The 21,199-nt window shown below is 41.0% G+C and overlaps 3 protein-coding genes across 4 annotated transcripts; 2 read left to right on the top strand and 1 right to left on the bottom strand.

Moving 5' to 3' along the window:
* Positions 1-1,476: 1,476 nt before the first annotated feature.
* On the bottom strand, positions 1,477-2,851 carry LOC140275155 (lens fiber membrane intrinsic protein-like). The gene is made up of 4 exons (XM_072370562.1): positions 2,677-2,851; positions 2,228-2,377; positions 1,716-1,850; positions 1,477-1,614 (listed from the first exon to the last, which is right to left on the bottom strand). The coding sequence occupies exons 1-4, from the start codon at positions 2,849-2,851 to the stop codon at positions 1,553-1,555; spliced, it is 522 nt and encodes a 173-aa protein (XP_072226663.1). The 3' UTR covers positions 1,477-1,552.
* Positions 2,852-6,794: 3,943 nt separating this feature from the next.
* On the top strand, positions 6,795-15,439 carry ubqln4 (ubiquilin 4). 2 transcript variants are annotated; one of them, XM_072370027.1, is made up of 12 exons: positions 6,795-6,969; positions 9,241-9,392; positions 10,231-10,379; positions 10,478-10,740; positions 10,898-11,056; positions 11,198-11,423; positions 11,525-11,664; positions 11,964-12,047; positions 13,325-13,440; positions 13,539-13,707; positions 13,807-13,968; positions 14,177-15,439. In XM_072370027.1, the coding sequence occupies exons 1-11, from the start codon at positions 6,826-6,828 to the stop codon at positions 13,957-13,959; spliced, it is 1,755 nt and encodes a 584-aa protein (XP_072226128.1). In that variant the 5' UTR covers positions 6,795-6,825; the 3' UTR covers positions 13,960-13,968; positions 14,177-15,439. The 2 variants fall into 2 exon arrangements, with proteins under 2 accessions (XP_072226128.1, XP_072226127.1); XM_072370026.1 differs by having other exon boundaries at positions 13,807-15,439.
* An 880-nt stretch (positions 15,440-16,319) lies between these two features.
* On the top strand, positions 16,320-18,419 carry LOC140275271 (ras-related protein Rab-25-like). Its single transcript, XM_072370700.1, has 5 exons — positions 16,320-16,510; positions 17,016-17,211; positions 17,434-17,627; positions 17,762-17,842; positions 17,937-18,419. The coding sequence occupies exons 1-5, from the start codon at positions 16,474-16,476 to the stop codon at positions 18,062-18,064; spliced, it is 636 nt and encodes a 211-aa protein (XP_072226801.1). The 5' UTR covers positions 16,320-16,473; the 3' UTR covers positions 18,065-18,419.
* Positions 18,420-21,199: the final 2,780 nt, after the last annotated feature.

Genomic DNA, 21,199 nt, shown 5'->3' with positions numbered 1-21,199 from the left:
ATCCACAGAGGATGCCATCAACAGCGCAGTCCACACAGCCCTCAACCACTTGGAATAGAGAGACTGTTATGTGAGAACATTTTTCATTGACTAGAACTCTGCTCTGAGCACAGTATAAATAAGAATAAATGAATGAATAAACGAAAAAGTCTCTATTCTCTATTGTCTAAGACCTGACCTTAGTAGAAGCTTTAGAGAGGGTTAGGAAAGAATCTGGCGAAAAGCACACATTATTGGAGAGTTTATCTCTTTACAGCAGCCACAGAGCCCAGTATGGAAACTTGGATCAAGGGATCTGTCCACTGACTGTTTACATTTCTATCATTGTTTCTGCTTCACTGAGAAGCCAAAGCATTCATTACCTCAGCAGGTACCGCTGTCCTCTCCTTCCAGCTGATGGACAAGGATGGGCGAATACCAAGAAAAAAAAAGAGGATATCATGTCCAATGGCAAAGTCAGTGGGATAATCAGTGGCAATGGAACAATCAGTAATGGAACAATCAGTGGCAATAGAACAACCAGTAGTGGAACAATCAGTGGCAATAGAACAATCGGTAGTGGAACAATCAGTGGCTGATCGGTAATCAGCGGCTGAACCCACCCTGGTCCCCCGGTCCAAGTGCATGATGTTTCTACCATTCGTGGTACAAACACAAGCAAGCACAAACAGCATCTACCCACTTTTCTGTTTGCTGTCATTTTGACTGAAGTCAGGATCTGCTGACAAAAATGCTACGAAATATCTTGCTGGCAGCCAGACGTGAAGCCCTTTCCTAAAACAAGCCAACAAAGAACACAAATTCTACTATTAGTTTAGGGAAATTCTTCAAGAGTGGCTTGAGAAAAGTATATGTGCCACACAGCTTTGAAGTATTGCTCACTGCCTTTTTAACTCACAGTTTTACATTATGTATCCTTCCACAGTATATAATGTCCACTATTATGAAGCACTTCCTGAAGGGAAACATGGTTTCATTTTTGTCTTAAATTTCCCACACTATAAGGAGCTGAAAGATTGTAGATGCAGATAAATGATAAACCAAAATGTTTCCTTATTACAATGTTCAATCCCTGATATATATGTATCAGTGTGACTTCCACATTCTTCATTCAAATCTTCATAAATGCTTAGTTGTGTGATTATCAGTGGGATTTTTTTTTTTTTAAATTTATTTTCTTCTGTAGTGAGATGTTTTAGTGCTGCCATCTTCTGGTGTATTTGAGCACAAAAGCAGGAAATTTACATAAGCACTGAGAAACAACTTTATTGAGTGCTCCAAGTTAAAAATTTAGAATGATCTGATAAAGAAAACATTAGCCACATGATTATTGTTTGTTTTTTTCTGTGATAACGTAATGACCAATCCAAGGAGAAAAAAAAATCTATATTTCACTGACTTTTTAAAAAACATAAATCAAAGACTTCCAGTAACGGCAGCAGATGTCATCTGTTCTGTAGATCAGTCAAACTGCCTTGATGCTTTCTGCTTGTCTTCTATCCAAATTAAAAGTGTCATGTGTCTTTTTTGTAAACAAGCTGTCTGTCTTCCTCTAGCGTGGGCCAGTTCCTCTCCTGCGCTCACACATTCTGTAGGCACATATGTAGAAAATACCTGCAATACACAGAGAAAATGGTTTGGATATTTCACAGTAATGCTTGCATCATGAGGTGTTGATGTTATGGGTGCAGATGAGCCCCCCTGACATTTCTCACCTGCAAAGAATGTCATGAGCATGGCCACCCAGCCCAAAATGTAGGACCAGGAGAAGCGCCAGTCACCGAAGCGCCTTCCCAGGAAGTTGACTGTCACTCCAGTGTAGATCGCCATACCGAGCAGAACAAAGAAAGCTGAAAGGGGGACGAGGAGGGACATGTCAGAGTTACTGTGAGGAGCATTCAAAGGTAAATTTGAAGTGATGTACCTCCATTTTTTGCTGTTTTATTCTTCTTTTCATTGTGATTTCTGCTATTATGTATATGGAATACTCTTACTTTTGCTGCTAGATATTAATTGTAATACTTCTGCACTTTCACTTAAGTAAAAAAAATTAAATCCATAACTATTATGCTTACCTGTAACAGATTTTTTTCAACATTTGGACACTGATATGTTCACTTAAGTACAAGATCTGAGTGCCTTCCCCTCCTTTGATTATATCAGTGGAAATGTATGTGTTTCTGTTTGAGTGTTTATCGAGTCAAAAGACGAAAAAAAAAGCACTCACTGGAGACAAAAAACATGATTCCTGCTGCAAAGGAGCGGTTGAACCTTTCGAATGAGGAGAAGTGTGAAAAGGACATTATGCCAGCGATGATGCCTGCAAAGCACGACATCCCCGACAGGATCATGAAGGCCCTGGTGGCATTCCAGTAAGCTGAAAGAAAGCAGGTCGAACAAACCAATGACATCTTTAAAACCTGTTTTAACACTACTGATGCAAAGTGCTGGAAAATGTTTGGGATTTTCACTCTTCAGCTCCCTGGATTCCCCTGTTGTGCTCACATAGACTATATATCTACTGATAGTATCCCATTTCACAATTGATCAAGCATTAACTGATTAGCCCTAAAATATTCTGAGACATTGAAGAAAACAGTTGCAGCATTTGAAAATGTTTGTGGTGTCATAATTTTCAGTCACTTTACGCTTTAAAAGACACACTGGGAATCTCACCTATGCTGTCCGTCTGCATGTAGCACTTGTTGGACATGCAGTACCTCCAGAGACCTTGGTGGGCATAGTTTCCCGAGAGACGATACTGCATCCAGTAATCCGTGGCAGTGGAGACCACTAATAGGATATTACCCACGATAGCACAAAACAGGCCCCCTCCCATGAAGCTATACATCTTGAGTTGAGACGATGGGGCAGCTGCAGAGCAACTGTTAAAAAGGTTAAACATACGACAGGTGTCACAAAAGAAGGATTTTTGTAATAGGGTCAGAATTGAGATTTAAGACACTGCACACTTCATGTTTGATCAAGATCTGTGATGCAACTTTTAAAGACTTAGACATACATACACTTGATGACTTAAATACTACACATTTCTTCAAAAGAAGACCATTAAGAACTTAAAGAATGTATTCAGGTGTGTTCGTGGGAATTCTGCCTGCACTGCAGGAAAAGGTGGAAACAGGGAAAGTTAGTTTGATAGACGTTAACCTGTACAATTCTGGAGAGCTGTTTGGAAAACACTGGTACTAGCCTATCACAGAGCCAATCCAATTAAAAAAAAAATATATATATAAAAAGCGTCAAAACTGAAAAATGTTACTTTGTATATGAACCTGTTACAAGCACATTTAAAGCTGTGCGAACCACAATTTTGTACTAAAACAGCATAGTTTTTTACAGATTTGAAAGAAAACATATTTACCTCCTCTTTATTTGGGACATGGCTAATGGACGTCTAAAGCAAAACCTGTTGAAAAGCTATTTTTTGTGATGCTGCTGTTTGTAGTCGTCCCCTCTCCAAATCCTCACGTCACAGCAGCACTCGTATATCAGAAACGAGGTTATATCCGATTCTGCCAGCCTCTATCGCTATCGGGGATACACTCAAAAGCGACCCAGAAATTTGATCCCTTACCTTGTTTCTGGAAATGCACGGCCTCTTCTGCCCACCTTCGAGAGTAAAGATAGAAAACAGGTGGATGGAAAACAGAAAGGACTGTTGCTCACTTCGCGGGGGAGAGAGAGAGAGAGAGAGAGAGAGAGAGAGTCACAGACAACACTACAACCAAAAAGGCATCCCCTAGTCTTTTTTGTTGATGAAAGCAAAATCCTTTGCTGTCATCTGTGTCCCTGTGTGGGTTGCACCTGAAAGAGACCCTACAGTGCATGTGACCCTGTACATTGGGATGTGTATATGTGCCTGTGCGGGGTTACTGGGGCCTCAGAGAAGGGGTAGTGGTCCATGTTTCTTTTTTTAGGGGGTTTTGTTTGTTTGTAAATGGTGTACTCTGGAACTGGGGATATGCATAGGTATGCAGGACTGTCTGTGTCAATGCAACATGCTGAAACAGACACTTCTCTTTCAGGGCTGTCCCACCGGGGCGCCACATATAGAGGGGGTGCTCTACAGTATAGAGACAATACCTGTGTATGTCTAAAACAGGACTGCCTCAGCTCTAATAGAATATATGTTTCATTAAAAGCTAAAACCTAAATACAATAATCAAAATAATTTTTTCAGCCACCAAGATGAGTCGAGGAAATAAGTGCTATGCGTCCTTCTGTCTTTGCGAGGACATTAAATTGAATAACTTACTCACGCTTACTCATCTTAAATCTAACCTTAACTTGGAAGCAAAAACTTCGCCCTCAAATTCTTTAAAGCTGTGAAGACCAAACCAAGTTGTCCTCACACTGCAGAAGCATCCTCACTGTGATGCTTGTAGACATTTTGTCCAAATATCTTCGTCTGACGGAGACTCAGTTACTTAATCAATAGAATCTTATATTCTGTTGAAAAACAGAGAAGCATACAAACCATGAAGCAATTTGTACATTAGTGTCAAACATTCAAGGCAACAAGGCAGTTTACAGGCTGCTGAGTAAACTCGTAACAACAGATCGAGCCAACCAAGTGTAGAAACCTCAAATTCTTCAGTGTCATGTTTGTCTATTGGAAAAACTTTTTACATACAATGAGGCAATTACAGAAACTTCGGCAAGTGGCAAAATTATATTAACAATATCTAATTAAATCAACTTTCATAAATAGTGTTTGCAATCTGAATTAGAAAGCAAGGTTGGGGGTTTCGTAGGTTTGCTATTTGAGCTTTGTGCGTGTGTTCAAGTGTAGGAGTGTGCTTAACTTTATATTTTAATCACTCAGTCCATGTGAAACAAACAACAACTTTTGCAACACCTCGACTTTTGAAGTTAATTCGGCAGAAGCAGCCAAAGAATGACGTACTAGATGCCGTGTGACAACTGATGACATTGGGATGTGAAAATGAGCTTAAAGACAAATGAGACAGGATGTGTTTTTTCCTCAGATTCAGTAACAGCTGTGTGTGTGGGGGATTTTACATTTTGAAGAGAAATATTTGACTTAGCTCCCCAGAGATCCACAGAGAGCCATCATGTTTTTTTTCTCCTGTCGGCAGCTGTCAGAGAAATAATGACACTGAATACTGAAAAGCAGGATCCCTCCATCTCATCACAGTTATTTAAATCATTTGCACAATATAACAGGATACTTTAAAAGAGAGTCAAGAGTGCTCAAATTAGAGATACAGTAGACTGAGTAATCTGGATTGACTATGTGTACTGATAGGGTTTAGAGGCAGCTGCTCTCATTATTGATCAAGCCATTATCTCCTCCTCGTGTGGTCGTTGTGGAACAGTTACTGTCTTCTCATTGTTGTGATAAATTTGATGTTGTTGGCGTCAGGATATCAACAATAAAAAGAAGGATATGATTACCATATGTGTACATGCGGAGTGGGGTAGAGTGGGAGGGCTGGCAAATGAAAAGACTTCTGGGTGCAAGGTAGGTGGTGAACATGGAAAGACCGAATAATGGTATGATCCATGCGGAGGGGGGGGGGGGTTAGATTGTTGAAAGAGAGGGTAAATAGATCCAAAATGGTGAGAAGAGAAATGTTCTATCTTTAATATACTTACGGAAAAAAAATAAGTACAAACAAAAAATATTTTTTTTCCTCCATCACACACATTCACACACTGATGGATGCATCTGTAGGACACTTCTACATGGGAAGCCTGGAGACAAACCACCGACCTTCTGATCGATAGATGATTCCTCCTGAGCCACTGCCACCCCCAGCTGAACAAAGCAACAAATTATGTTACCGTAGTAACATGATTTTCTTTAATCAAATAGAACTCAAATAGTTATCTTTGTAGCCAAGGAAAACAGCTGGAAATAAATGCTTATATACAGTCTGGAAACCTGGTTGTCATTATAGACTCAGACATGAATTTTAAGAGCCATATAAAGTCAGTAAAGCAGTCAAATTCAAAGTAAACACAAAAAATTGTGCTACAAAAAAATGGACTAGACTCGGTGAATAATTCAGTCTGAAAATGTCATGTTGTAATGGAGAAAAAAGTGGTCACCACAAGGATAATTCAAGGATTAAATTACTAATGTCTCAAAGTGATTTTAAAAAAGCTGCTCCGTGCATGCAGGATCAAAATTGATCAAATATTTTCTGTATTTTCTATATAATGAATATTTCATGAACCATGGATCCTCTGTTCACTCTGCCTCTGAATTAAAACAAAAAAATGTAGGGCTTCCTTCAGTATTTATGCACCATATTTGTGCAACAAACTTCTGGAGAGCTGAAAGTCTGCTGCAACCCTTATTTATCTTAAATAAGACCTTATGGCTCACTCGTGTTCCACTGCATTTCTTAGACTGAATGAAATTGAAGGACATTAGCAAAAAAGTGACTGCAACATATCTTTTAATCAGTTTTATCCACCCACCCCCCCCACTAACTTTTTCTGTTGAATGGATTTCTGTTGATACATTTTGTTTGATTGCATTCTATAAGTGACCTTTTTCTATAAGGTGAGTTTAAGTCACCTTGTTGCTGAATTGTGCTTTATGAACAAATGTACCACGACTTGTCTTTTGTTCAACCAGATTTCAAAATTTTAAAAGATAGTTAACTTATCATCACTTAATACACCGTAAATTAACCCACAAAATAAACCACTTATTATGTCTTACAGTTGTCATATAAGTACTCCCAAGGCTGGTTTTGTAAAAAAAAAGTTTGACCTCTTATGACCCGGAAGCTGACGCTAGACCTGAGCTTTTCCATCGGCGGAGTAAAGATGGCTGACCAAGGCGCCGCAGATCCTGGTAACAACAACAATAATAAACCTGAAGCCTCGGAGGGAACTATTATTAAGGTCACAGTGAAAACCCCTAAAGACAAGGAAGAAATCGCCATCGCAGAAGATGCCTCTGTTACTCAGGTTTGTCGATCTCTCAGCTGACGCGTGCTGTTCATCGCCGTGCTCCAACGTCATGCCCCTACCCACAACTTCAGCTAGGAAGCTAACTCGTTAGCTCTTTTAGCATTTGTCGCCACTCTTACCGGCTAACTGGGAGTGTGTGGGATAAAGAGGTTGTGTGTAATTGAAGAAATATTGCTTAGGTTAACAATTAGTCGGCGACATGAACGTTGTTGACATTAAACAGAGAAATATGACCGCTCTAAGATTTGAAATGGCTAACCGGCTAGCCAGGCAGCGGGTAGCTAGTGAGCTAACTCAGCATTCGAGTCGACCCAGTGTTAGCAACTATGTAGCCAAACAAGTGTCAGCTGACGGTTACGTTCTCGCTGTGATCATTGCAGCAAGAAATAATAACCTGATAGAACCATGGAAGTGGTTACGGACAGTTGATGTATTGTATCGCTTTCGTTTCCTATTTCATCTCAACCGCTTAAAAAAGCCAAAGCTTGCTATCACTCTAGAACATTCTCACTGCTGCCCCTGAGTCATTCTGCTTTCTTGGGGATTTCTAGTATTCTCAGGGCTACAGTCGTCTAGGTGACGTGTTGCAATGACACCATAACGCAATTTATGTAACCAGATTGAACTCAGAGTTTTAGTTAGCTCTGTTTGCGTTGGCTGGTTACTTTTTTTTTTTACAAATTCTAAGTGACTGTATGTATCTCATGGTTTATTTTCCACGTTTTAGTTATTCCAACCTTGAACTTGTATTTTCTTTATATACACAGCTTCACAAATTCTATATATGTCAGTGATTTGGATTTGTTGAGCTTAAGATAGAAAAAGTAGCGGTATGAACCGACCGCTGAGAACCGGCATGAACAAGGCTAATTTTCCACATTTATTACTATCCAATTCAGTGGTAGCTTTTTCAAAGCAGTTGCTTATCTTCGGTGGTATACACACACTCACACACACTGAAATGGGTTAATAGAATTTTTTTCTCATTTATTTTTTCAAGGATCACATACAAAAATATTAATCTAAGACTGAAAGAGATGGATTGCACTTTATTTAGCTACTGGCTAATTTTTACCTGCTGTTCCTTGGCAAGTAGGCACTGCTGTACATAAGAAATATTTATTATTCATTAATGATTACACTAGTTTTATACAGAATGACCCCACTGCAACCTAAACTACTACACCATAGTACATAGTATATTAGCTTCTTTTTTTTTCTATTAAGCCAGTGGAAGCAAATCTGTCTAACACGTTTCAGGCCATAGACCTTCTTGCTAGCACTATGCAATAATTCAACTTATTTGCATCCAAAGTATGTAAATGACACGAATAAGAGTGACTTACGATATCAAGGCTAAAATTGTCTGTTGGAACAGAGTCAAAGACTAATGGTAATTTGGCAGATTTAGTGCAGGGCCACTGCTAATAGGATAAGTAAAAGGACTTTTGTGGGAATGGAATCTGTGCGGTCTTAATATTGAAGCAAAACAAAACCCCGCTAGAGCAGCATGCACAAGGGAGATATAATAACCTCTTCTTTAAACTGTATGAGTTGTGTTGAAATATTCACAACGATAATGAGCTTTTCATCAGGGTTAAGAATTCTGTAAAATTGATATCTTTAATCTTCTTTGCTTGGTTTCTACAGAAAAAACTAATTGACAGCCCCAACACTGGCTAATTTGAGGGTTTCTCTGACATGGAAGGGTTATTGGAGGATCTTTGGTTTGAATGCATTTTATAACTTCACCACTAGATGTCACCAAATCCTCTCCGCTCATTTGATATTCTTTTTTTTTTCTTTCATGAATGTTATTCAAATTGTTGCATCCTTTCCCATTTGTCTACCTATTTTGTGTGTCAGTGCTGCGTAGCACGGAGGAAAATAAGTGTTAATAGACAAAGCCAGACTATAACAAGGTAACAGTTTGATCAGGCTCGCAGTTTGGGCCCTGCAAAAAAACCTGCAACACACGTAGATACGGGAACAAGCTTCAAGTAGCACAGATGGCAGGAGTACGGGAAAAATAAGCGACGGACGAAAACGAAAAAACATAATGTTGAAATTTACTGAAAAGGCATAAAACACGAGCTCAATATTTATACGCCATTGATAAGTATATAATTTCAGTTGATTAAAAGGAAAAAAGTCTTGCATAACAAGCCAGTCTCCGTTGCTTTTTGTTTCCTTGGAAAGAGTCCCAGTGTTTTGGTGTCAGTTTCTATTTGCATCTGTATTTGAATGTGCGTATTTTCTGTCTTACAGTTCAAAGAAGAGATCTCGAGGCGGTTCAAAGCCAAACAGGACCAGTTGGTTCTGATTTTTGCCGGGAAGATCTTGAAAGATGGCGACAGTCTCAGCCAACATGGCATCAAAGATGGCCTGACAGTTCATCTAGTTATAAAGACGGCACACAAGTAAGGCTACAGTTTTACACAAAGCATGCTGGTTGAGCAGGACTTTATCGCTGCCCCTTTTCAACCAAAGCAGTTTCAGTTCTGGTTGACTGCTGGTGCTGGAGCCAGTTCTAAGTTGGTTTTCCACAGTCGAGAAGAACAGTTTAAGACAAGTTTAACAAATTAGTGTTTTCCTTGTTTTCCGCTCTAAACTAATGTCTCAGTATGCCCGGCTTAGATTTTAAATGCTGCTTTTAAACAACAGTTGGTGTTTGTGTTGGTTTTGCTCTCTGCAACACGGATCAATGTTTCCAAATGCTAACCGGTATTTATGAACGGCTATATAAATGGGATTCATGTACGCTGTTTCGAGCAGAATCTACGAACACGAGCTGACTTTATCGAAACTGTTAGCTGTAAATGGTGATGGTGAATGCCATTTTATTCGCCGCACTGGGCTACATTCACAGATGACCATATAAAACAGCAGGATAATGAGACCTCATGTTGTTCCACTGCTGCTTCCACATTCATGCTTAAACTCAGTTTTTGATTGCTCTCCATTGAATTAGGCAGACTACATGCTACACTGGCTCTGCATTATTAGACATGGCGGTCACTCCGTTTCAGGTAGTGTGGTTGGTCTCCTTAACCCCGCCCCCCAGTGCTTGCAGTTCTTTGCCCTCGCCTGGCAAAGAGTTGGTACCAGCGTAGAACTATTTTTTTTGTGCTGGAGCCAGAACTTTGGCGGTTGAAACACATAAAACATGTTTTAAGTCTAGTTCAGAACTAGGACTGCTTTACATGGTATGAACTGAAATGAGCACTTTTTCACATGGCTACAAATAAATCTCTTTAGGTCAGGAGATGGCGGTAGCACCTCAGCCTCAAGTTCAGCCTCCACTCAGGCAGGCAGCACCTCCGCCTCCAGTCCGGGCACCAACCCCACCTCCACAACTGGCTCTACTGGCTCAGCACCACCATCCACGCAGACGCCCAACATTTTGAGTGAGTCCATTTGTGTGTAATTACTTGCATTCTAAAACCATTTACACTCAGGGATTATTGTGTGTTTAACAACCACTTACCGACCTACCCTCCCTCAGCTGGTTTTGGCGACCTGGCTAGTCTGGCTGGAATGGGCATGGGCTCGGCCAACTTCATGGAACTGCAGCAGCAGATGCAGAGGCAACTCATGTCAAACCCGGAGATGCTTTCTCAGATTATGGAGAACCCACTGGTGCAGAACATGATGTCCAACCCTGACCTGATGAGACAGATGATCATGGCTAATCCTCAGATGCAACAGCTGATGGAACGCAACCCGGAGATATCCCACATGCTTAATAACCCTGAGCTCATGCGACAGGTAAAAGAAATTAAGAGGGACTGAAAGGCAATTCTCTATTTAAGAGAAACATCATTTTAGTGAGTTCCCACTGTGGTTCGTTCAGGATTTGGCTTGCTGTATTTGAAATAAACCTCAACAGACACACTTCCTCTTCCCTTTTTATCTTGCCTCCCAGACCATGGAGCTGGCCAGGAACCCAGCTATGATGCAGGAAATGATGCGAAACCAGGACCGGGCTCTGAGCAACTTGGAGAGCATCCCAGGAGGTTACAATGCCTTGAGGAGGATGTACACAGACATCCAGGAACCCATGTTCAGCGCTGCCAGGGAACAGGTATCCAGGAGAGATTGTTTACATTTTGAATCCGTTGTTGCGTACTGTTCCTTGTTGTGGTGTCATTTGCCAGTTTTGCACGTGTAACTAAATGTGGTCTTTTTCTGTGTTTCCAAATGTGTTCAAACTCTTTCCTTGTAGTTTGGGAACAACCCATTCTCAGCTCTTGGAGGAGGTTCTGAGTCTGGTGTCCAGCCTTCGCGGACAGAGAACAGAGAGCCCCTGCCCAACCCATGGGGACCACCAAATTCTTCGAACCCCTCTGAGAGTGGAGGGGGAACCACAGGAGGCACTAGTACCACGGGGGGTACCACCAACCCCAGTGTGTCCAACCCTCTTGGCATTAATCCTGGCAATCTGGGGAATGGTAAGCTAGAGTAGGCTTTTGTGTATTTGCACATAATTCAGTTACTCTTATTAACTTGTGCGTACATCGTCTTTTCTTTTTTTTTTTTTTTTTTTGGTCAGGCATGTTCAACAGTCCGGGCATGCAGAGTCTACTGCAACAGATCTCAGAAAACCCTCAGCTGATGCAGAACATGCTCTCTGCTCCCTACATGCGCAGCATGATGCAGTCACTGTCTCAAAACCCAGAGTTAGCTTCCCAGGTAAGGAACAGGGAAAAAACAGCATTTACACACATGCATACACAGCTCTGTAGGAAATATCTGCTGTTTATTACGGAGTTAATAGAAACTCGAGCTGGAACTGGTTTACACTGGAACGCTTTCTAAGCGATAAGGTCACTAATTCTTCAGAGTCCCGTTGTTTTTGTGCTTCAACAATAGTTTTTCTTTTTTTTTTTCATCAAAATGCCAAAGCAAATGAAATTTAAATATCAATATTGGTGCATAAACAGCATAGTCCTGCGTGGAATTACTAATAACCCTGCTTTTTCCTCTCCCAGGTTTTGATGAATAATCCATTGTTTGCTGGAAACCCACAGCTGCAGGAACAGTTCAGATCTCAGCTGCCTGTCTTCCTTCAGCAGGTACCACATGTTTGTCCACATGTCTTATTCCCAGCTCTGGATTTCTCTAAAAAAATAGAAAGAGAGGGGGGAAAAAAAGACACAGATTACTAACAAACAATGCCCACTTTTACAGTGTCCTTTCCTCAGTGTTCAACCATCTTATGCTTGCTTCTGTCCTAAAGCCACACCTGAAATGACCAGGTTTTGTGATTTGATCAAATTGTCCATATGGGCCCCATTAGTCCAGCAACTGGTGATTGCTTCTTATTCATGGAACATATATGTACACCCTCTACACGACATAGTGATCAAACGATAGTGACTTTAGTCAGAGGCTTCTTCAGCTTCAGACCCCTCTGGGTCATTCCTGCCTATAACAGTGGCATTAAACAATTGCTCTTCGTGTCTTCTTGGTCTTTCTCTTTTTATTTATTTGTTTATTTTTGTCTAAATCATCAATCATTCATTATGCCGCATCAGTATAATATCCCTTTGGGGATTAATAATGCATTATTCTATTCCATTCTCTTCTTATCTATTTGCATCTAGGCGTTTGTGTTCCATAAAGAGCCGTCTGTGAATCTCTGTAATGCATAATTGATTATTTCAGTCATCACAGAGTTTCACTTTTTTCTGCGTTTTAAACGGGCTAAACCAGTGGACCTGAACGCCTCAGTTTGCCCTCATTGCAAACATATAATGCTGATGGACACCTTTGCTTGCCTCAAGTAGATGAGTACGGTGCCTGATGAAACAGATGAAAAGAGATTCATGAATCGACATTTCTTTCAGCGGCCGTTAATCAGACAACAACTAGTGAAGACACGTGTCATTTGGTCTCTGACTTTTATTTATTTTTATTGAGAGCCAAATCTTTTCAGTGAGACTTTGCTTTGCTTGGAGGCATCCTTTACATGTTAGCAAGTTGAACCTAAATTTGTTTAATGAGATTGTTTTTTTAAAAATCTGCCAGTCGTAGATGACCAATAGCACATTACAGTTTATGGCGGGACGATTGGACAAATATTGGTAATCTGCGACCAGCAGATTCGAACCAGTCAAACCTTGCAACTGAGCCTCCAGTGGGGTCCACATGATAAATGTCGACAGAGGCTTCATACCTGCTTCTCGTGTTTGTTTTGTTTTTTTTTAAACCCCAGCTTTGTAAGGGGGAATGTATTTAGTTTGTGTTACACGTCAAACGGCTCCTTATACTTTTAATAAAGAAAATACCGTATTTCTTAAAGCTTCTTTTCTGTGGTTAGTTTGTGAGCCCTGTTTCTGTTGGCTTACAGATGCAGAACCCGGAGGCTCTGTCCGTGATGACCAATCCCAGGGCCATGCAAGCTTTAATGCAGATCCAACAGGGTCTACAGACGCTGCAGACAGAAGCCCCAGGCCTCATGCCCAGGTCTGATTCCATAGACGGATACACACACACACACACACACACACACACGTTGCATTTTCATAGAAGGATTTATTTTAACACGTTTCCTTTTGGTCCAGTTTGGTGCCAGGTGGGATTCCTGGCATACCCACAGGAGGGGGCATGTCCACAGAGAACCCTGCCTCCCCTCCCAGTAGTGCTGGAACAAACACCACCCAGCAGCAGCTGATGCAACAGATGCTCCAGATGTTTGCTGGAGGAGGTGGAGGAGGAGGTGGAAGCGCAACGGTAACACATCCACCTATATGCACAGGACTCGAATTATTGAAACCTATATGATGCTTTGTCTTTTTTCCCTTTGAGCCTCTCTTACTTTTCTCCCCGCAGACCCAGACACCAGAGGTCCGGTTCCAGTCCCAGCTGGACCAGCTTAACGCCATGGGCTTCATCAACCGCGAGGCCAACCTGCAGGCCCTAATCGCTACCGGAGGAGACATCAACGCCGCTATTGAGAGACTGCTGGGCTCACAGCCCTCGTAAAGACATACAGTACATATTGACACACAGACACGCTCATAATTACATAAGTAATTCATAAACACACCCAGCATCGACAGAAAACCAAGAGAAATTTAAGTGCATTGTTCCAAACATTACAGAAGACACTTGGGCAGGAACTGCAAGACCCTCACTCTTCATCTGTTCTCACATCATTCCCTTTTTCCCCTTATTTTTCTTTTTGGCACCATCCTACCAGGTCTGTCTCAGAATTCTGCTGTTAAGTCGGACTGAACCACTCTCACTTCGAAGGGTTCTCTGATGTAGAGAGAAGGAGCTAAAACCTGTCTTGGAGAGGGATTGCCAACCGTTTTCTTCATTCATTGTTTTTTTTTTTTTCTGTTTTTTTTTTTTTTTTTTTTTCAAATAAATTTGGAGTAGACCGTTGTAGGCAAACGTTTATGTGATACAGATTGAGCCTTGTGTGGTGGGGTTGGCAGTTAGCTCTGTCATTTATGGCTACTGTGAGACAGTTTGGTAGTTTCCTGGTAGACGGGAAGTAATCCTGAACGTGAACAGGAGGATTCCATGTCCATACAGATGTTCAGCCTCATTCCTCCCCCTTTCCCGGGTTATCGAGTCTACACACACACGCGCGCGGCTGTTTTTGCCCAACAGCTTCCACTATTTATTGCAAGCGGCTAATGATATGACACCCTGCACACTTCCCTGAAGTTGTAATTTGTCATTCCAGATCAAAGTGCCCACCCACGAGTGCACAGTGTCTTTTTCCTTCTGAGACACCTGCTGTCCCACTCTGCCCTATGAGAGCATTGTCAGCAAACTACAGCCACACTCAGTGGGTTAATTAGACACCTCCCCTCTCCACTTCTCACATCATCATACAGGACTTTAACCATAATTGAGTCTCACATCGCAGCATCCCTGAAGCAGAGGTTGCTGTTAGTATGAATAAGAATGATACAAACAAGCTTTCCTTTCATTTTAATCTGATTATTTGTTCTTTTTTTTTTCTTTTGAGGTGCATTTAGTACCTAGAGATGAGAATGATTTGTTTCACATTAATGTGGAAATCAAATGTGTAAAATAATGAGAAAAGGGGAGGCTTTAAAAACAATTCTGGTATGGTGACATCATACATTTCTTAAATCATAAGTCTAGATTGTTTTATTATTATTATTATTATTATTATTATTATTATTTTCCTTTTTGAAATTCTCAGCATTGTAGTTGTGGTAACCTTGGCAACTGCTTCAATAGCTTTGCTTTGTCTGTTGACCTCAGCTGAAAAGAAAAACCCATCTCCCAGTTGAAAATGTTGGAACTAACTTTTAACAGTACTGTACTAAAAAAAAAGTAATAAATCATGGTTAAAAATGGACCAAGAGCGTGTCACTTGATTACAGCCTGGCGATGGTTTCAGGTGAAGGTTAAACGATGTACTGTGTTTTAAGGTTCTGCTTCTTTTTGTGTAAAAAGGAAAGAAAAAAAGACAAAACAATCAATGTGCTTTTTGGTGTGGTTTTTTTGTTGGGGGGGGGGGGTTTCATATTCGAAAAATATGTCAAGTAGAGTTTGGATTTGTGTGCAAACATATTTAGGCATGTGTTTTCCTCAAATTGTTCCAGGATATAATGCAAATGGATATAAACAAATAATACAGAGCAGGAGATCTTAGTTTTATACACGAGTGAAGTTTGTACACAGAAGCACTAACGCAGATCTGCATATCTGCCTTTATTCAGTGACTATTGTCTTTATTTTGGTCCTAAAGAGTAGTCGCAGCAATTGGCAAAATTCAAACACCTGCCTCTGAATATTGACTCTGTTGTGTACATAAATACTTATCAGGAACACCGTCAGATAATTACACCGGTTCATTTTGAACAAAGCCAGTTAGTAGTTGTAGGAAGGGCATGTCACTATAAATCATTAGTGTTTCCTGACGGCCTTCGATCCTTTTAATGTGAGCCTGACCTTTGAAATTCTTGCACTGCTTATGTGTCACAAAGTGTTGGAACGACATAACTGTCAAAAAATTAAAGCTGAAAATTAGAACATCGGATCAATTCAAGCCATCTCCCCAGTGGTGTAAAATGACACTAGTGGTGAAAGGGCGACATGTTCCGGCGCACAGATTTACCTGTTGGGTGAGGTCTCTTTGTCTTACAAATGATCAGAATCCCAGAGTGAAAAGAGCGTAGCAGAGGGTGGAGCCTGCACCTGTGAGTGGTTCTACCTGTTCCACCTGCTCTCCTTCCACTGGCCCTCCTTTGGGTGTCAGCTGATGAGCTATCAGGGATTCCTGGCACTTCCCGTTTACCCTCAATCAGGAGCTGCACCTATTCACGGACACAGAAGGAGGTCTTTTTTTCTTTTTCTTTTTTTTTCTTTTTCCTCTCCATTCTCGCCTTCATTCTTTCTGTACTGGAGGAGTGAGGCTATAATTGCTTTCTCTGCTCATGGTAAAAGCTCCAAAAGTGGCTTCAGGATACTCATTAAGTGGAACAGAGACCCGTCGCCACTGAATGCAGCATGGGGACTGATGATTCGTACAATTTTGTCTTTAAAGGTGAGTCATGCTTATCTGTGGTTGTGAAGGAAGAGATAGCGTGGTGCGGTGTTTTTTTTCTACTGTGTATTTGTGCATGTTGAAGTTGTCAAGTGCAACTATAATAGTAGCTGCTTGCTGTAATTTTTCAAGGAAAAAAAAAGGGAGCAAGGAAAGGAGGAAGTGACTGCTTCCTGACCAGCAGGCTGCAAACTATTTGACCTTTGACCCGTTAGCGACGCATACATTCTTACCGTTGACTTGGAACGTGTAACGTGTGTGTGTCCTTATTTTCCTCATTAAAATAAACCACTGCTGATTTTCCGCTCCAAAGTAAAGTCATTCACAGGGAGCGTCTGCCATATTTGTGTGATGTCACGATGTCTGGTGTCTTGTGTGACAGAAAGTCTGCACTTGTTAGATGAGATTAAAGATATGATTGGCTACCATTTCAGCCCGTTCACATTTCTGCATTTTTACAGGTTCTCTTTAAATGTAATCATATGTGATTTCTTCGTCTGCTTAGTGGTTTTGATAGGGGAGTCTGGTGTGGGAAAGAGCAACCTTCTCTCCCGCTTCACGAAAAATGAATTCAATCACGACAGCCGTACCACCATTGGCGTCGAGTTCAGCACGAGGACTGTTCAGCTGGACAACTTCACCATCAAAGCTCAAATCTGGGACACAGCAGGGCTGGAGCGCTACAGGGCTATCACCTCAGCGTGGGTACACACACTCTGACACACCACGAATGCTTTCAAAAGAAGTGAGAATGAGCTCAAGATGACTGGCTCACACTCAATGGCAGTTTTTAGTGACACATGTTCCAGTACATGTAATCAAGTCGTATCTCTTCCACGTTAATCAAACATTATCATAACTGCACCCAATCTGAAAACAAGATCTAACTCGTTTGTTTGGTTTTTGTCGTTTGGTGGATTCAGCTACTACCGAGGAGCCGTTGGAGCACTGTTGGTGTTTGACATCAGTAAGCACCTGACCTATGAAAGTGCAGAGAGGTGGCTGAAAGAGCTGTATGACCATGCAGATCCTCACATGGTAGTGATGCTAGTGGGAAACAAGTCAGACCTGGAGAGCCTCAGGACCGTGCCCACAGATGAGGCCAGAGCCTTTGCAGGTGGATGAGCTACTCTTGTTGTAGAATGCGTTTACATTTCAAATCCTTGCCATTATTTTTGTGAAAATAATCCAATGTATGTGAGCAAAACTCTGTGTTTGTTGGTTATGATCTTTGCATCTCTACCAATTCAGACAAAAAAGGGCTCATGTACATGGAGACGTCGGCTTTGGACTCTACAAACGTTGAAGCTGCTTTCAACGAAGTTCTTATGGGTAAAAAGCAACAAAGACACACATCCTCACTTTGATTTGTGTGTACTGACAGTGTCGGGTGCAGACCTGAAATGTTTGTCTCTGTTCTTTCCAGCCATCCATAGGAAAGTGGCCAGCAGAGAGGTGACCCGTGGCTCCATCAGCGCTGTGACCCTGTCCAGCCCCATTGGACCAGCCAGCGAGGCTGAGGGGGAGCGAAAAAGCTGCTGCAGCCGCTCTTAATCTGACTGACTGCTGCCCCCATAAAGATTTCTGCCGTCTGTTGAGCCAGCATCATGCTGGACTAAAAGCAGCCTTAAATTCAGCCTGAGGACTGAGGTAGAGCAGTCACAGTTAAACTGCTTTAAATATAAAAGCTGTACAGTTTATAACTCATTGATTATGTGTTGCAAACATAAAGTAAATCATAATTTATACATGGTGCTTCTTTTGGTGGTTTATTGGCTTTAAAAAAAACAAACAAAAAAAATTCTTCATGCTTTTTGAGATGGTTTGTAAAGTTTTATTGCTTTTATAAAATAATTACTTTGGGATTCACTTGGAATAAATTCCACTATGTCAATTAATCTGAATCTAATTACTATTATTTACACACATAAAGCAGTAGAGTGAGTAAGAGAGAGTGTTCTAATTTCACATTACATACTTTTGTTATACACTTGAGCGGTCTAAAGTTTGCTAAAACTTTTTCCAGTTTATATCGAAATGTAGTTGCTTCAGGTCCAGTTAAGTTGACTGACTTCCAGCTTTCCTACAGCAATGAAGAAAGCCTTGGAGTTTTTTTCCAACTAATCCCTTCTTCCATTTACAGTTTTTGTTCGAGTACTTATGTTTTCTTTTATTCCTTGTTCAGTTCACACCAAACCAGCAAGATATCATCGAGTGTGAAGACTATGCCGGTCTTCTGTTATATAGAGTCTACAATCTAGTTATTTTCTTCTCGTATTAGGAGCAAACATAAGCCTAACAAACCAGTCTGTCCTTTCTCACTTATCTGTTTGTTCCTAACCAGTCCGAGATAAATATTTGACGACACTACCTCAGTCCCTTATTGACCTTAAATGCATCAGAGAACAGAAAAAAAGGTTTGTAGGTTTATCGCTAAAAGTTTTTTTGGCATCTGTACGTATTGTTGCCTTTTTATAAACGTAGTTATGCCACGTCTTAATCTCTGAAAAGCTTTGTTTTATATGGGATTGATTTGATGTATGCGTTTTTGGCGACTTAGATGCTCGAACGTACATAAAAACTGGAAAAATGTACCAAAACATTTGATCAGTAATAAAAAAATAATAATTTGATGTAGTAGCCTGATGGGACACAGCAAATCTGAACTGATTTATAAGTTGTTATAGTTGGATAGTTCAGATCATATAAATCATGATCTTTGGGTTTTATTTGCATATCATAACAAGTGAAATGCTCTCCCTGTGATGATGAGACAGCTTCATTTTAAAGGTGTTGGAGCCAAAACCTGGTGTCCAGGCATGTCTTGAAAGTGTTGTATCTCCTCTCAGCCTGTAGATGGCAGTGCTGGTGTTTTGAATTTGAAATGTTTGACGCCTGATGATGCAGTGTTCAAATGCATTTGTTCCAGATCTAATTTACCCATTGACTCCAGTATGTCTCATAGAACCATCTAAACCCCTGCTGGTCATTTCATTAATGATCATGATGTTGAGCTCATGTGGGGGGGTTTTCCTCATGGTAGCAGCCCTCTGCGCCCTCTTGACAGACGAGTCCATGAACCAGGGAATTAAGTCACATTTTTGCACACAAAGTATAAATTCATTTATGTCTGAGTCTGTGCATACACATAGGATCTCCATACTTTGGATGTGATAGGACAGGCTCATATGGCACAACTCAGCGAACGTATATCTACAGCAGTGCTAGTTAATGACATTCTGGACTGATAGTGCTCTATCTCTGGCGAACAGATGTGCGCGAGGAGCCTTTGCTGTGGTTTTGGTGTGTATGCAGGGGTGTGTGCGCAGACTCCCCCAAGCAAGATTTCTCTGCCGGAGACGATTTTGCCACAGCGAAATGACCACAAATGCTTTTATTAAGTCTCTCTTATGAAAATATGATAGGGAGACTCGGCAGCAGGCAGTAAATGTTTAATTATATCCTGTGAATGAAGATATTTTTATGGGCTGGGTAAAGACATCTGGAGTAATAATCCATGTATGCTGAGCAGGCCGTGCAGGTTGAAATCCTGGTCATGAAATCTTTAAATCTCGCTTCGTCCTCTTTAGCCTGGAGTCAAAGGATGTGTTTGTAAAAAATTTGGAAATTAAAAAAAAATTACAAGCTTTCCGCTCTTTGTGTGAGTGGAGGAGCACTGAGCAATGAAGCAACAGTTTCTCACCACTTCACAGATTCTCACAAATTCCTCCTCTATCAATGTCTTTCTGACCTCACCCTAAAGGCAAGGCTCTTGCTGTGGTTGGAAAGAATTGGATTTAACACATACATGTGATGGCTATTACCGCCATGCTACTAGACATGTGTAGCTTGTAAAAAGTGCATCTAAAACCAGGACTCAGATGTTAAAGTGCTGGCACCTCTGACCCCAACGTGGGTCTGTTTATCTACTGTTTATGATTTCTCCGCCTCTAGCACTTTGCTTCTGTGGGGAGTCTTATCTTCCAAGAATTTACAGCTGCGGAACCACAGCTGTATGGGTTTTATTGTGATCTTTATATTTCATGTGACCTTTGACCCCACGGAAAAGGGATTCTCTAAAAGCAGTACTTATGAAATCCATCATTCCTATGGTTGTGGGGTTTTTCTATCCTCCCCCCAGCTTCTAAGCTATATTTACAGAGCTCATTTTCTGTTGTTTATTTCTGCTTCCTGGGTTTGTTGTGTATTTATGTGATTACAAGAGATAAAAGTCCGCCATTCGGCACAAACTTCCATTCACATGTACGTCATCTCAAAAAACAACTAAACTCAGACGGTCTGCTTATCATATTCTCAAGAAAAAAAGGCTATACTTCAGCTAAACCCCCAATTTTTCCATTTAGTTTAGAAACCAGGAAGAAGAAACGTATTTATCTTGTTAAAGAATACTTCCGGATAGCTGAAAAACAAAAAGAAATAACTGATATAAGTCAGGCAGCTGTGGTTCAGAGGGCTGAGCAGATCATGAAACAATCAAAGGACTCATGGTTTAATTCCCCAGCTCTGCAGTGTCGTTTTGCACAACTGGACACTAAATTACTCCTGATGGTCAGACTACCACCTTTGATGGCAGCTCACAGCCATTCATCTGGCCGTGGTGATCAAATGCAGGACACTTAGTGAAAATATGCGGATACTGTAGGGTTGACTGAGTGGTGAAAGCATGAA

This window comes from Leuresthes tenuis, unplaced genomic scaffold (genome assembly GCF_036924035.1).
Source record: "Leuresthes tenuis unplaced genomic scaffold, fLeuTen1.0.hap1 SCAF_18, whole genome shotgun sequence".
In the NCBI taxonomy this organism is placed as follows: domain Eukaryota; kingdom Metazoa; phylum Chordata; class Actinopteri; order Atheriniformes; family Atherinopsidae; genus Leuresthes; species Leuresthes tenuis.
This window is presented reverse-complemented; position numbering and strand designations above follow the sequence as displayed.

Bases quoted from the DNA above. Each gene is read 5' to 3' on its own strand.
- LOC140275271 (XM_072370700.1), top strand. From the start codon at position 16,474: ATGGGGACTGATGATTCGTACAATTTTGTCTTTAAAG. The intron at 17,628-17,761 runs GTGGATGAGCTA...CTACCAATTCAG, and splicing joins TGAGGCCAGAGCCTTTGCAG to ACAAAAAAGGGCTCATGTAC. The intron at 17,843-17,936 runs GTAAAAAGCAAC...TGTTCTTTCCAG, and splicing joins TTTCAACGAAGTTCTTATGG to CCATCCATAGGAAAGTGGCC.
- LOC140275155 (XM_072370562.1), bottom strand. From the start codon at position 2,851: ATGTATAGCTTCATGGGAGGGGGCCTGTTTTGTGCTATCGTGGGTAAT. The intron at 1,851-2,227 runs GTGAGTGCTTTT...TCCCCCTTTCAG, and splicing joins AATCATGTTTTTTGTCTCCA to CTTTCTTTGTTCTGCTCGGT. The intron at 1,615-1,715 runs GTGAGAAATGTC...TGTGTATTGCAG, and splicing joins GCTCATGACATTCTTTGCAG to GTATTTTCTACATATGTGCC.
- ubqln4 (XM_072370027.1), top strand. From the start codon at position 6,826: ATGGCTGACCAAGGCGCCGCAGATCCTGGTAACAACAACAATAATAAA. The intron at 9,393-10,230 runs GTAAGGCTACAG...AAATCTCTTTAG, and splicing joins GTTATAAAGACGGCACACAA to GTCAGGAGATGGCGGTAGCA. The intron at 13,441-13,538 runs GTCTGATTCCAT...CTTTTGGTCCAG, and splicing joins GCCCCAGGCCTCATGCCCAG to TTTGGTGCCAGGTGGGATTC.